This window comes from Phyllobates terribilis, unplaced genomic scaffold, assembly GCF_046119375.1.
Source record: "Phyllobates terribilis strain yellow unplaced genomic scaffold, ASM4611937v1 Scaffold_11__3_contigs__length_659146591, whole genome shotgun sequence".
In the NCBI taxonomy this organism is placed as follows: Eukaryota; Metazoa; Chordata; class Amphibia; order Anura; family Dendrobatidae; genus Phyllobates; species Phyllobates terribilis.
The window spans coordinates 542,788,145-542,800,517 of NW_027362771.1; the positions used below are offsets into that span (position 1 = coordinate 542,788,145).

General features: G+C 44.1%; 1 protein-coding gene across 1 annotated transcript in view; it reads left to right on the top strand.

Moving 5' to 3' along the window:
• Nucleotides 1-273: 273 nt before the first annotated feature.
• The window catches only part of NOTCH3 (notch receptor 3), an 88,331-nt gene continuing 76,231 nt past the window's right edge, over nt 274-12,373 (top strand). Inside the window, exon 1 of the mRNA XM_073653913.1 lies at nt 274-418. Within this exon, the coding sequence (XP_073510014.1) occupies nt 340-418 (79 nt within the window). The 5' untranslated portion in view covers nt 274-339. The remainder of the gene's footprint in view (nt 419-12,373) is intronic.

Consider the following 12,373-nt stretch of genomic DNA (forward strand, 5'->3'; position numbering starts at 1 on the left):
GAGACGCTATCCCCTCCCCATTCTCCAATGCATTCCGAAGTAGCATCTACGTTTTCATTGGACAATCGAATCTAGCCGTGATTTGTAGCTCCGCCCCTCCAGTACTTGTTACTGTTCTAAACAAAAAAAGGAGGAGGAAAGTGAAAGAGGGCGTGGTTTAAACGGTCTCCTTTACAAGGCGATTGGGTACAGCTCTTCCCTCAGCGCTCTCTGATTGGTTGAGGGCGTGGTTCTGTCTCCGCTCGGCTGATTCTAGCACTCCCACACGTCAGTGTGGCTCAGTCACCGGACGAGAGAAGATCTCCGGGTTAGGAGGACTCCCACGGGGAGTATTGCAGTATGGGGCACCCGGGGATATACGGATTCTTGTGGGTCACTGCGGTGCTGCTGAGTCGAGGCGGAGGTGTCTACGGCGCAGGTGTGTATTAACCTGTTGGCTGGGGGCGGGCGGAGGGGCCACGTATTCGGCAGCATCATGTGCTGGTATGCCTGGCTGCTGCCCATGTTGTTGTTCTGTGGTTATCACTTGTGATCACATTGCAAATGCGTTTCTGCTGCGACTTTTTTTTACGTTTATGATAATTCCTCTAAGTTTAAAAAAAGTTTTAATTAAATTGCAATGAGAAGTTGCCCAGTCTCTGCCAGTTTTGCCCAATGGGCATCTACATCATTGCTGTGCGGATGCCCTCATCAAGGGTCTCTTCCCACAGATGACTTTACCCAATGGCACCTACATCATTGCTGTGCGGATGCCCTCATCAAGGGTCTCTTCCCACAGATGACTTTACCCAATGGGCATCTATATCATTGCTGTGCGGATGCCCTCATCAAGGGTCTCTTCCCACAGATGACTTTACCCAATGGGCATCTATATCATTGCTGTGCAGATGCCCTCATCAAGGGTCTCTTCCCACAGATGACTTTGCCCAATGGGCATCTATATCATTGCTGTGCAGATGCCCTCATCAAGGGTCTCTTCCCACAGATGACTTTGCCCAATGGGCATCTATATCATTGCTGTGCAGATGCCCTCATCAAGGGTCTCTTCCCACAGATGACTTTGCCCAATGGGCATCTATATCATTGCTATGCGGATGCCCTCATCAAGGGTCTCTTCCCACAGATGACTTTGCCCAATGGGCATCTATATCATTGCTGTGCAGATGCCCTCATCAAGGGTCTCTTCCCACAGATGACTTTGCCCAATGGGCATCTATATCATTGCTATGCGGATGCCCTCATCAAGGGTCTCTTCCCACAGATGACTTTGCCCAATGGGCATCTATATCATTGCTGTGCAGATGCCCTCATCAAGGGTCTCTTCCCACAGATGACTTTGCCCAATGGGCATCTATATCATTGCTATGCGGATGCCCTCATCAAGGGTCTCTTCCCACAGATGACTTTGCCCAATGGGCATCTATATCATTGCTGTGCAGATGCCCTCATCAAGGGTCTCTTCCCACAGATGACTTTGCCCAATGGGCATCTATATCATTGCTATGCGGATGCCCTCATCAAGGGTCTCTTCCCACAGATGACTTTGCCCAATGGGCATCTATATCATTGCTGTGCAGATGCCCTCATCAAGGGTCTCTTCCCACAGATGACTTTGCCCAATGGGCATCTATATCATTGCTATGCGGATGCCCTCATCAAGGGTTTCTTCCCACAGATGACTTTGCCCAATGGGCATCTATATCATTGCTGTGCAGATGCCCTCATCAAGGGTCTCTTCCCACAGATGACTTTGCCCAATGGGCATCTATATCATTGCTATGCGGATGCCCTCATCAAGGGTTTCTTCCCATAGATGACAGGGCACAGAGACAATGCAGGACCCCACGGGCAGGAAGTCATTAAGCACTGTATATAGGAGCGGGATGTATATCCCATGTGTCAGGGTGCGATGCCTGCGTCCCATCACATCCCCCATTATCTTCTCTGCCATCCATAGGCAAGAGGGGGGCGACTGCGCTTACCCCGTTAGCAGGTGCCAAATCGTCATTTTATGGCGGATCACTGTCAACCAATGGTACTACAACTCCCTGCATGTGCTGATGGCTTTTAGCTGTCAGGACTTGCTGGGAGTTATAGTTCCGCGACAGCAGGTTGGATCAATGTGGCCACTCCTGGTTACTCATTTTCATATATATATTATATATTTTTCATATATTTTATTTTAACCCTTTGGTGTTGGGAGTTTTATAACTTTTTCTTGTAGGCGGCTGGATCCAGTTTGGAGGACGCTTGTTCTAGATTGCAGTTTATTGCTGTATTTTAGATGTTTTTATTTACACCGCATTTATATTGTTACGTTTGGACCTGTATAATGTGGTTACAGAGCAGATTTTGTATTTGGTACCCAAAAAGTTGTGGTGCCCATAGAACAACTGTTTATATGGGGCAACTGGACTATTCAGTGAGTCTGTGGTCGTAATGATTGATTCTGACTTGCGCTCCAGAGGTCAGGGAACGACCCCATGGTCATAGTATTGTATCCGTGGCCACTTCTAACCCTTATGGACTAGTGTAAAGGAATGCTGGGCAAATTCGAGTTGAAGCGCCATAGTTTTCAGCAGGTTGAGATTTTGTCGCGAGTTTACTTCTTGTCCAGCGTCAAATCAGAAATCTGCCTACTCGGCTCTGCTATATCTCAGCTCCTTTTCTATTACTATTGTTGTGAATCTCTGAGACAATGGGACCGTTTTAGGATAAATCACTGCAATCCGCTAATGAAAGTGTTGATACATCTGGCTGAGGAGTGGGAAGGCGGATAATTATTCCATTACTGTCTTTTCCGTGTATTTTTTTATTTTGGACTTTAGTCTGGGCTTGGATGCAGCTGGATGTGTGTGATCCTTTGTGCTCTGTACATGAGGCAGCTCCTCAGTCGGTAGTAACTTTTTTTTTTTTTTTTTTTCCCTCTTCAATCCCATTTTCCGAATTTTCCCACCCATCCCCCCCTTCTAGTCCTCTCTCCCTCCTCTCTTTCTCCCTCGGGGCTGAGGGAAGGAGAGGGGGAGGAGGGCAGAGCTAGTCAGGGAGAGAAGGGACTTTTCTTGTGTGATAACAATTGGGATAAGGGAGAAGGAGGAGGGGGGCAGACGCTTCCCAAACTGCCCCCACAAATCTGTCTGCTACCTCCTGCCGCTCTCTTCTCCCCCTCTCTCCTCCACATCTCTCACCTATTTGTTCTCTCTCAGCTGCTCCATACTTGTCTGCCCGCCTGTCTATCTTCTGTGTTTCTGCCTCCTCTCTGACCCCATTTTTCTTTGCAGAGTTTTTGCTCTCAGGTTCTCCCCTCCCTTGGCATTTTTATCACCGTACCCCCACTTTCCCCGCTACCCAGCTGCTATTCTTTGCTGTCCTCTTCTCTTGTGCCAACTTTGTCACAGTTTTCCCTCTCTGAACGACGATCACCATAGATTTGCTGCAGTAACAAAACTTCAGGTTCCTCATCTTTTTAGCTAAATTTTTGATGGAATTTCCACCTTTGGGTGACAATGATCATTAGTTTTTGGTTGGTAGCCCTGAGATCCCTTTATCTACCTGATCGGATAACTAGTTTTCAGTCATCTACATCCACTTTGTATTGTCACCAGCCCCTCACTCTGTCTCATCAATCTGTCTACTTGTTGCCCCTTTCCATCTCCCTCCCCCATTCCACCAGGTTACTCTGTTGCTAACTTAAACTATTTTGTTGCCTTTGGCCACCTCCTCTGTCTTTGTGCCCTTTGACCTTTTAAAGTTGCCTGCTCCCACTGGGACCCTCTTCTTATCTTCGCTACCCCCCCCCCCTTCCACTAGCGCTGCCTGCATCTATCAGTGTGTGCCCTCATGGGCCCCCCTCTTGTCTCGCCCTTGCTGGCCTCCTCTTGTCTAGTCTCTCTCATCTCACACTTTCCCTTTCTTTCTTTCCTCCCTCCTCTTCTGACTGTGTCTCTTCTTTGGGCTCCTCATTATTCTGTACCCTCTTGGTCTTTTCTCACTTTCCCTGACCCCCTCAGCCCCCCCTCCACCACTCTACTCTTGCCATGCCTACTTGGCTTTATTTATGTACTTCCCGTCCCTTCTTCCCGTCCGTGTCCCTCTCGGGCCCCGTCCCTTCTTCCCGTCCGTGTCCCTCTCGGGCCCCGTCCCTTCTGCCCGTCCGTGTCCCTCTCGGGCCCCGTCCCTTCTGCCCGTCCGTGTCCCTCTCGGGCCCCGTCCCTTCTGCCCGTCCGTGTCCCTCTCGGGCCCCGTCCCTTCTTCCCGTCCGTGTCCCTCTCGGCCTGCGTGTATGCCTATTTTGTGGATGTCACCTACTCTCTTAACGTGTCATTTTTTTGGTCAACTTTTGTTTTATGGACCCATTTGTTGGACAGCACGGTGGCTCAGTGGTTAGCACTGCAGCCTTGCAGCGTTGGGGTCCTGGGCTCAAATCCCACCAAGGACAACATCTGCAAGGAGTCTGTATGTTTGCGTGGGTTTTCTCCGGATTCTCCGGTTTCCTCCCACACTCCAAAGACATACTGATGGGGAATCTAGATTGTGAGCCCCGATGGGGACAGCGACGATAATGTATGTTAAGCGCTGCGGAATATGTTAGCGCTATATAAAAATAAAGATTATTATTATTATTTGTGTGATTTCTCCATCCTTCCTAGTTTTTTTAGCTTTTTGAAACCTGTTGGCCGTCTATTGTGATCATTCGTCAAGACCCAGTCTAGAGACATGATTAAAGCTGGCCGGTGTTTCTTGGTTGTAGAAACCTTCACTTCCTTAACGTTTCCACCTCATATCGACCTGATTCATCATTGTCTTTGAACAAAAGTTAGGGCCCGATCATCAATAGTAAAATTTCATACTTTTTTTTTTTTTCTTATCTTTTTGGCCTGCATCTTTCATTCCTTCCTCCGTGTGATCTGGACTTGATGGGTACCACCACCGTTTCCGATCTCCCATGGTTTTATTAGTCATGCCCTTGTCTTTCTATTGGGATGGTTTCCGCACATCTAACTGTGTAATCCAAAAATGATAATTTTCTGTCATTTCCTACACGATTTAACTCTTTCCATTCATTTTTACGTCTAAATTGAGGGAGATGGACCAATTAGAGCATTGATTCCAATGGTGATTTTTGGCTTTGGTCTGGTCGTCTTGTCTATGCTCCGTGGCATTTCCTGTCGCTGTTTGTGCAGCCATTAGTGATTTCCATAATAAGCTTATTAGGGCGCTGATAAATCACGGAGCAGATACTTCTTGTGACTCTGTGGCTGCTGCTTTTCTTTTCCCAGAGTTTCTTATCTTGTATTTGTCTGTTTACTTTAATGACCGCGTACATTAACCTTATCACTCATGGTTTGCATAGTCAGACAAGGCTGAAATGGTCATTTGTAATCCTGGAAAAAAAGCAGTTTTGATCTCTGTCCCTGTTCCTCTGCTCTGTAGGAAGTCCACCCCGGCTCTGCAGGTGCCCACATACTCTGCGGTTCTGATGCCATGATTGACTTAACTGTTTGTGAATTGCATAAAGTTGGCAAAAAGTTGTCAGCATCTGATTACATTCTGCAACACTCTATCTTTGCTGCAAAAACCAAATGTGTGCACATACAGGTTACTTTCCTTTCAGAATGAGCTCACTAATGGATCCTCAGTTAACTCATTCTGCAGCCACTAATAGGCAGTGCAAGACAGAGGCAACAAAAGGCAAATTGGGCAACATTTTTAATGAAACCCATTTGCAAAAATGATTTTTTACAAACCCTTTTAAGGTAGCCATATAGATTAGATAGTAGTTAAACCATTGAGTGAACCTTTGTCTGGTGAATGGTCTTTACGCTGATTCAACCACACACGTTTAAGTTTATATTGGCCATCACGTTGTTCATACATGTTCAATTACATTGGGCAAGTGACGACCAACATGTGGCAAGAAATGATGCTCACTATGGCAGTACAAAAGGAGCGATCGTCAGCACCCGGCTAGCTTCGTTCCAGACAATGATCTTGGCTAAAACAATGGTTCATTGTCAATTTTTGCACCTGATAAAAGTCTATTATGGTTGAAATTGTCGATTTTTCCAGTGTGTATGGAGAGAGCTAATCTCGACGCAGAGCAGAAAACGCCCATCAGCAAGGAGAATCTTTTTCCCTTTGCCTTGTACCGAGATTTGTTCTTACTTTTGATAGAAATTTGCTGAAGATCTTGTTCGTTAAGGCCATACTAGTCCCCCCAAGTCCAAAAATGGTGGCAATATTTGCTTTTCTACTATGAAAACTTATCTACTGAAATTTTTTTTAAGAGACCTGTGAACAGGCTAGTGTTGCCTAACAGTGGACACTCAACATTTCTATTTGCGAACATAAGACAGGACAACTCATATATTTGGTGGTGTTGACACACAATATGGACCCATAGGTACTATATATATTTTTTTCCCCCACCATGTAGGAACGTGTAAAGGCCCCCAAGCACTTGCGATTGTTTGCCCACAAGCCGAGTGCCGACTTGCTCTGCCGAGTGCCGACTTGCTCTGCCGAGTGCCGACTTGCTCTGCCGAGTGCCGACTTGCTCTGCCGAGTGCCGACTTGCTCTGCCGAGTGCCGACTTGCTCTGCCGAGTGCCGACTTGCTCTGCCGAGTGCCGACTTGCTCTGCCGAGTTCTCCAGGGTTCTGTATGGGAACCACTGCCAGACATCTCTGGCTTATGTCTAAGAATCCAACATGCTGGATTCTTATCTTCCTCGACATCAACTGTTGGCCAAACCCGTTGATATCGACTTACGTAAGGGGAACTTAAGAAGCTTGTCCCAATAACAAAGTACATTTTAATTAATAGATGTTGGACTGAAAATTAGTATGGTAAGTTCTACAATTGGATGTGTTAAAAAAACAACCATAAATTACTGAGTAATGGCAGTGTCCATCCACACAAAGCTGCTCCAGTTCGTGGTTGAGGATACAAAAGAGAGTATATAGACAGGACGGCATAGGATCGCAGCTGATTTCTTCTGTGTGATAAAACAAGTTTTTAAACAGGCAGGAAAATGTTTTACCTCGCATAAAGAATAATTTGTGATCTCATGCTGTCCGGTCTGTATACTCGTTTACATCCTCCCCTGGGCAGGAGCTGTGGTATGTGCAGACCATGAGCTGGAGCAGCTATGCATGGTCAGACACAGCCGTTACACAGTACACAGCAGGGGCACATTTATAAGATTATCTAAGCACAGAAACTTTTTTTTTTTTTTTTTACGCATCCAGTTGTGGAACTGTGCCACCTCTCTGTACTCAAATAATGTAGGTCAAAGTACCCCAAGGCTGTGATCACAGGCCCACTAAAATGCACAGCTGTTAGATGGATGGTGTCCGTACCATCTAACGACCTCGAGCGTGCATGTACCTTGTATCGATAACCAAGAAACTAGACGACTTCGGCACTCAGTATAGCGGTATCACAGACATCAATCAAATACTCTGTTCCACTTTACATTATCTAGAAATGACTCATGTTGTGATTAAGTTCTTTTTTTCTTCTTAGATTAAACTTTTTTTTTTGTTTCAAATCCCCCCACAAAAATTTGTTCCATTATATAATCATACAGCCTGGATAGGAAGTTGTTGATTTGGCTTCCATCACACAAGGTTACAATAGCTTTACTGTCTTCTTAGTTGGTAAATTAATTCTGTAATTAGCCCCTTTTTTTTTCACTAGATTTGAGTCTTTTTCAACTAGTGAACTTTAAAATGAGTTGGCCTGTGCCCCATATAAATTATAATCAACGCATACTCTCCTCTTGGGCTAGTGACGTTGCAGCAATGTCGGTGCCGCTGTTTAACTATGAGAGACAGCACTGACATCGCTGGAGCCATATTGGTCCAGGACATGCAGTACAGACCAAAAGTTTGGACACACCTTCTCATTTAAAGATTTTTCTGTATTTTCATGACTATGAAAATTGTACATTCACACTGAAGGCATCAAAACTATGAATTAACACATGTGGAATTATATACTTAACAAAAAAGTGTGAAACAACTGAAAATATGTCTTATATTCTAGGTTCTTCAAAGTAGCCACCTTTTGCTTTGATGACTGCTTTGCACACTCTTGGCATTCTCTCGATGAGCTTCAAGAGGTAGTCACCGGAAATGGTCTTCCAACAATCTTGAAGGAGTTCCCAGAGATGCTTAGCACTTGTTGGCCCTTTTGCCTTCTTGAATGTGCGAATGTACAATTTTCATAGTCATGAAAATACAGAAAAATCTTTAAATGAGAAGGTGTGTCCAAACTTTTGGTCTGTTCTGTGTGTGCTTTTATTTTATATGGGCCAGTAGGGCTTGTCCGGCCTTACTGTACAAGTCTTCAGTCACTATGTGAATGCAGACTTGTGAATCCTCACAGGGCGCACACTGCCTGGGAGCGGATGGTAATATGTCCGCTAGTATGTGATTTACATACTTAATGCCACATTCAAACCAGACTTGTTTGGCCTCTCACAATACACTTGCATTGAGCATGGCTGTGCACGTCTAGTTGGCACGTGACCGCATGTATACAGATCACAAACTTGCGGTCAACCTCCTAGTGCTGGATAATCTTCGCAGTGCACGCTCTGTGAGAATATGCAACTCTGCAGTCAAATAGTGACCTGCAGACTTGTACCCTAAGGCTGGACAACCCCTTTAAGTTCACTTTCATTATTCTTTCCCTTATATCTGACCTCAAGTCCAGATAAGCTTCTGTATCTATTCTACATTCCAAACCAGACCTTATCTTAATATAACTTCAAAAACTTCTCCAGAGCTGCACCTTGTTTATGGAATGTCTAATCTTACTAGTACACTGCCCACTGTCCGAGTGTACAATGCCCAAGCAATAGCTAGCTCATGATAAAGTGTATGGCCACCCCTAAATCGACAGGGTAGGTTTACACGAGCATATTTTCGATCCTAGGGCTGACAGTGAGAAAAAAAAGCGGTCAATGCTCAGTCCAATTTTATTCAATGGCACATTGTGTGTGTATATATATATATATATATATATATATATATATATATATATATATATATATATATATATATATAATTATATTTTGAATAAACCAATCAAACAGAGGGTGCTCTGGGGTAAAATGTCAAAAAATTTTTGGGCTCTATGTACACACACACACACACGATCCTTGATAACATTAGGGGGTCCCTGTGGTCAAACCAAACCTGTTTTAACGTTTAAATGCATGTTAAGGGAGTCTGTTGGCAAAATTGTACCCCTCTATCCCATTCCCACCAGTAGTCTTTTGAAAGTTTTATCCATTCCCCGATTTGTAGTTCCTCATAACTTTTTAAAAGTACTTTGATAAAGACCTGAGTGACCGCTTGGCGTTTCCGGACTGTCTTAAGTGTTCTGGTCAATTGATTGACGTAGTGCTGAAGTCTGTGTGTCGACCCTTTGTGTGGGGTAGAATAATCTTTTGCAATCTGCTTATGTGCTGGTATTGAGCTCACATCCATATCTACTTCACCGTGAACAGTGGCACCCTGTCCTGGCTCCATCCGCGGCTTACAAACAGCTGATCAGTGGGGGTATCGGACCCTGATATTGATGACTTAAGTAGAGGACAACCTTTTTAAATTTGTGTCTTAGGTTCTTTCTTACAAGTTTTAGAATGTTGCTGGTTGCCCTTGGAAACAGACATCCGTGTAGCTCCAATCCGCCTTCAGGCATTTGACATAACAGGTTATTTTATCTCTGTATTGTATACGTTCTTGTAAATCGCTACTTGCTGGTAGCAGGACACATGTACAGGAGTCATAAAGTAAAAGCTTTTTATTTTTTGTTTATTTTATGTAACTTTTACTTTGGAATGTGGCAAAAAGTAGCTTATACTCATGTTTTCTAGAGGAAAACTGGACTGAAGAAGTTCTGAAGTTACTCTGCTTTTATGGGCAGGCTTGTAAAAATAAAAAGAAATAGACTCTTTGAAACGGTTAAAAAGCCATTTTTTTCGGTCAGCAGTGGGGAATTTTATGTATGTTGTAAAATGTTCTTCTTTTTTTGTTTTTCAACTTGTATTTTTTTTTTATTGTGTCAAAGTGTAACTGGGGATATTTTGCAATACCCATAAACTAGTAATCTAGCTTGTTAAATCTCCACCTGTCCAACCTGCCATGTTTCTAGACAAGATATATTATGAGAGTAGCGCTCACATGAGGGGGTGACTTGCTGACCAATGGGACCCCCGGCGATCCCAAAAACAGTGCTCCGTAAATGGAGCAGGGGGGCGTATGCTCAGTCCTTCAGTAATTGGCACTGCCACACGGCTCTGTACATCGCTATATACTCTGTCTACGGGACTGCAGGAGAAAACAGAGGTCACGCATGCGCACCTTTGCTTCATTAAAGGGCTGCCGAGCCATAATCTCGAGCTTCCAGAGCCCCGATCTCGTGATCGCTGGGTGTCCAATGAGTAGAGGTCACGCATGCGCACCTTCACCACATTCTCAAGGTTCCAGATCTCCTCTGAACTCATGACCACTGGGTGTCCAAGTGGCCTGACCCTCTGCGATCAGCAAGTTATCCCCTATCAAGTTACACATAGGGGCTAACTTGTGATTTGGGGAATAACCCTTTAAGTTCTCAACCAGTACTGGTAGTGGGGTGTGATGGCTTTATGGGGGAGGCGAGGCTTGTAAGTAGTTGACTCTCACTATTGGGCTATGGGCCCCCGGTCAGGGTTTGGTCAGGGTTTTTTCTCAAGAGTGGGTCAAAAATGCAGAATTGGTGCACTTGTTTCTATTATACCTTTTCTCTAATTGTTCCCCACTCCTGAGTAAAAACACTGACCAGATACTGAAAGTGGGGCTGTAACCTTATAGAATCAATGGATTCTTACTGACAAAAACTGTGCCACCCCGGTCTTCAGGTTGTATATGGTATTGCAGGTTATCACATGGTGATGTCAAGTCCTCTAGGATGGAGACACTTTTTGCACTGATGGTGGATAGGTCTTTCTTTCCATGATATCCTGGAGCCCATGGACAAGGGGTTACCCTGAGTTGAGAACCCTTTCGGCCATGATTGATCCATCTTTGGTAGATACGTTTGGGTCTGTATGCACAACTGTTTCCTTAGTTGTTCTAAGTGTGAAAAATATTGACACGTACGTCGGGTCCAAGCTGAACTGTTTCATCTATAGCCAATTTACACATCATTTTCTCCCTGGTGGCAACACAAAGGCAGCTGCCAGATGCTGTCCTACTTTCTTGTTGGCTGGCACAGAATACTAATGGGCTGCTGTAGGACCCTGGCATTCTTCTCAGTTTGTTGTTGTGCCTCACTATTGAAGTTCACTGTTGTTTTTTCTACTGAGGCTCTATTTGCTGGCCACATGGGCACCATGTTGTAGGCTGTGCCCCTTGCCAAGGCTAATGGCAAACGTATACTTATAATGCCTGCAACCTTAGTCCAGAAGTTGTAAAATCCAAAAGGACCTAAAACAGACTGGACAGGGATGACCCATTAGGAGTTAAATCTTGATGATCTTCCTGGATTTAACTTTTTTTTGTTGTTGTTCTTGATCATCCAGTAATCCAAGATATTGAGGTCTTTCGCTTAGTTGCATTTCTAAAAAATGGCCACTTTGTATTGGAGCATAAAAAAAAAAAAAAAAAAAAAACAGTTGGGCAATGGTACTTCCCCTTTTTGGTTGGTAAATATAATAAAGGGATAATAATATTTTATTTGGGCTTTTTACACATTTGTTTTGCCAGGTTCTGACTGACGGGTATATAACGGGTATATTAAGAAAAGCAGAACTACCTCAGCTAATAAAGCTGTTACTGCCAAGGTTTAATGTCTAATAGATGCTTGGACATTGGCAAGTTGCCGCCTGGCAAACTTAAATTTTGTTAAAACCTTCTAATTAAGATGAAAAAATATTTAACCTGTTACTTGCCATAAACAATTTACCTGGTTTAAAGACCGCTGTTCTCCTGAATCTGGTGCTATTTTTGTTTTGTTCCTGCGTCTTTCCATTCCTAAGATATGGCCTCCTGTTCCTAGTGTGTAAATCTAGTCTTTTTATAGCCCAAAGTATCAAAGCAGATTTATTTACAGGGAAAAGGGGGCATATTTTAGGCATGGAGAGACGCAGAAACAAAAGAAAAACGGCGCCAGATTCAGGGGAACAGGGGTATCTACACCAGGTAAAAAAAATTACATAGTTACGGCAAGTGACAGAAATCTGAACTTCTTTTTTAAAGAGAACCTATGAAAGTTAAGTGACAAAAAGTCAATAGCAATGATATATTGGTAGTCGCCCAACTTTAGTGAAAACCTAAATTCCTTAATGAGGACCTGTCACTTGCCATGAATTTGTAATATTT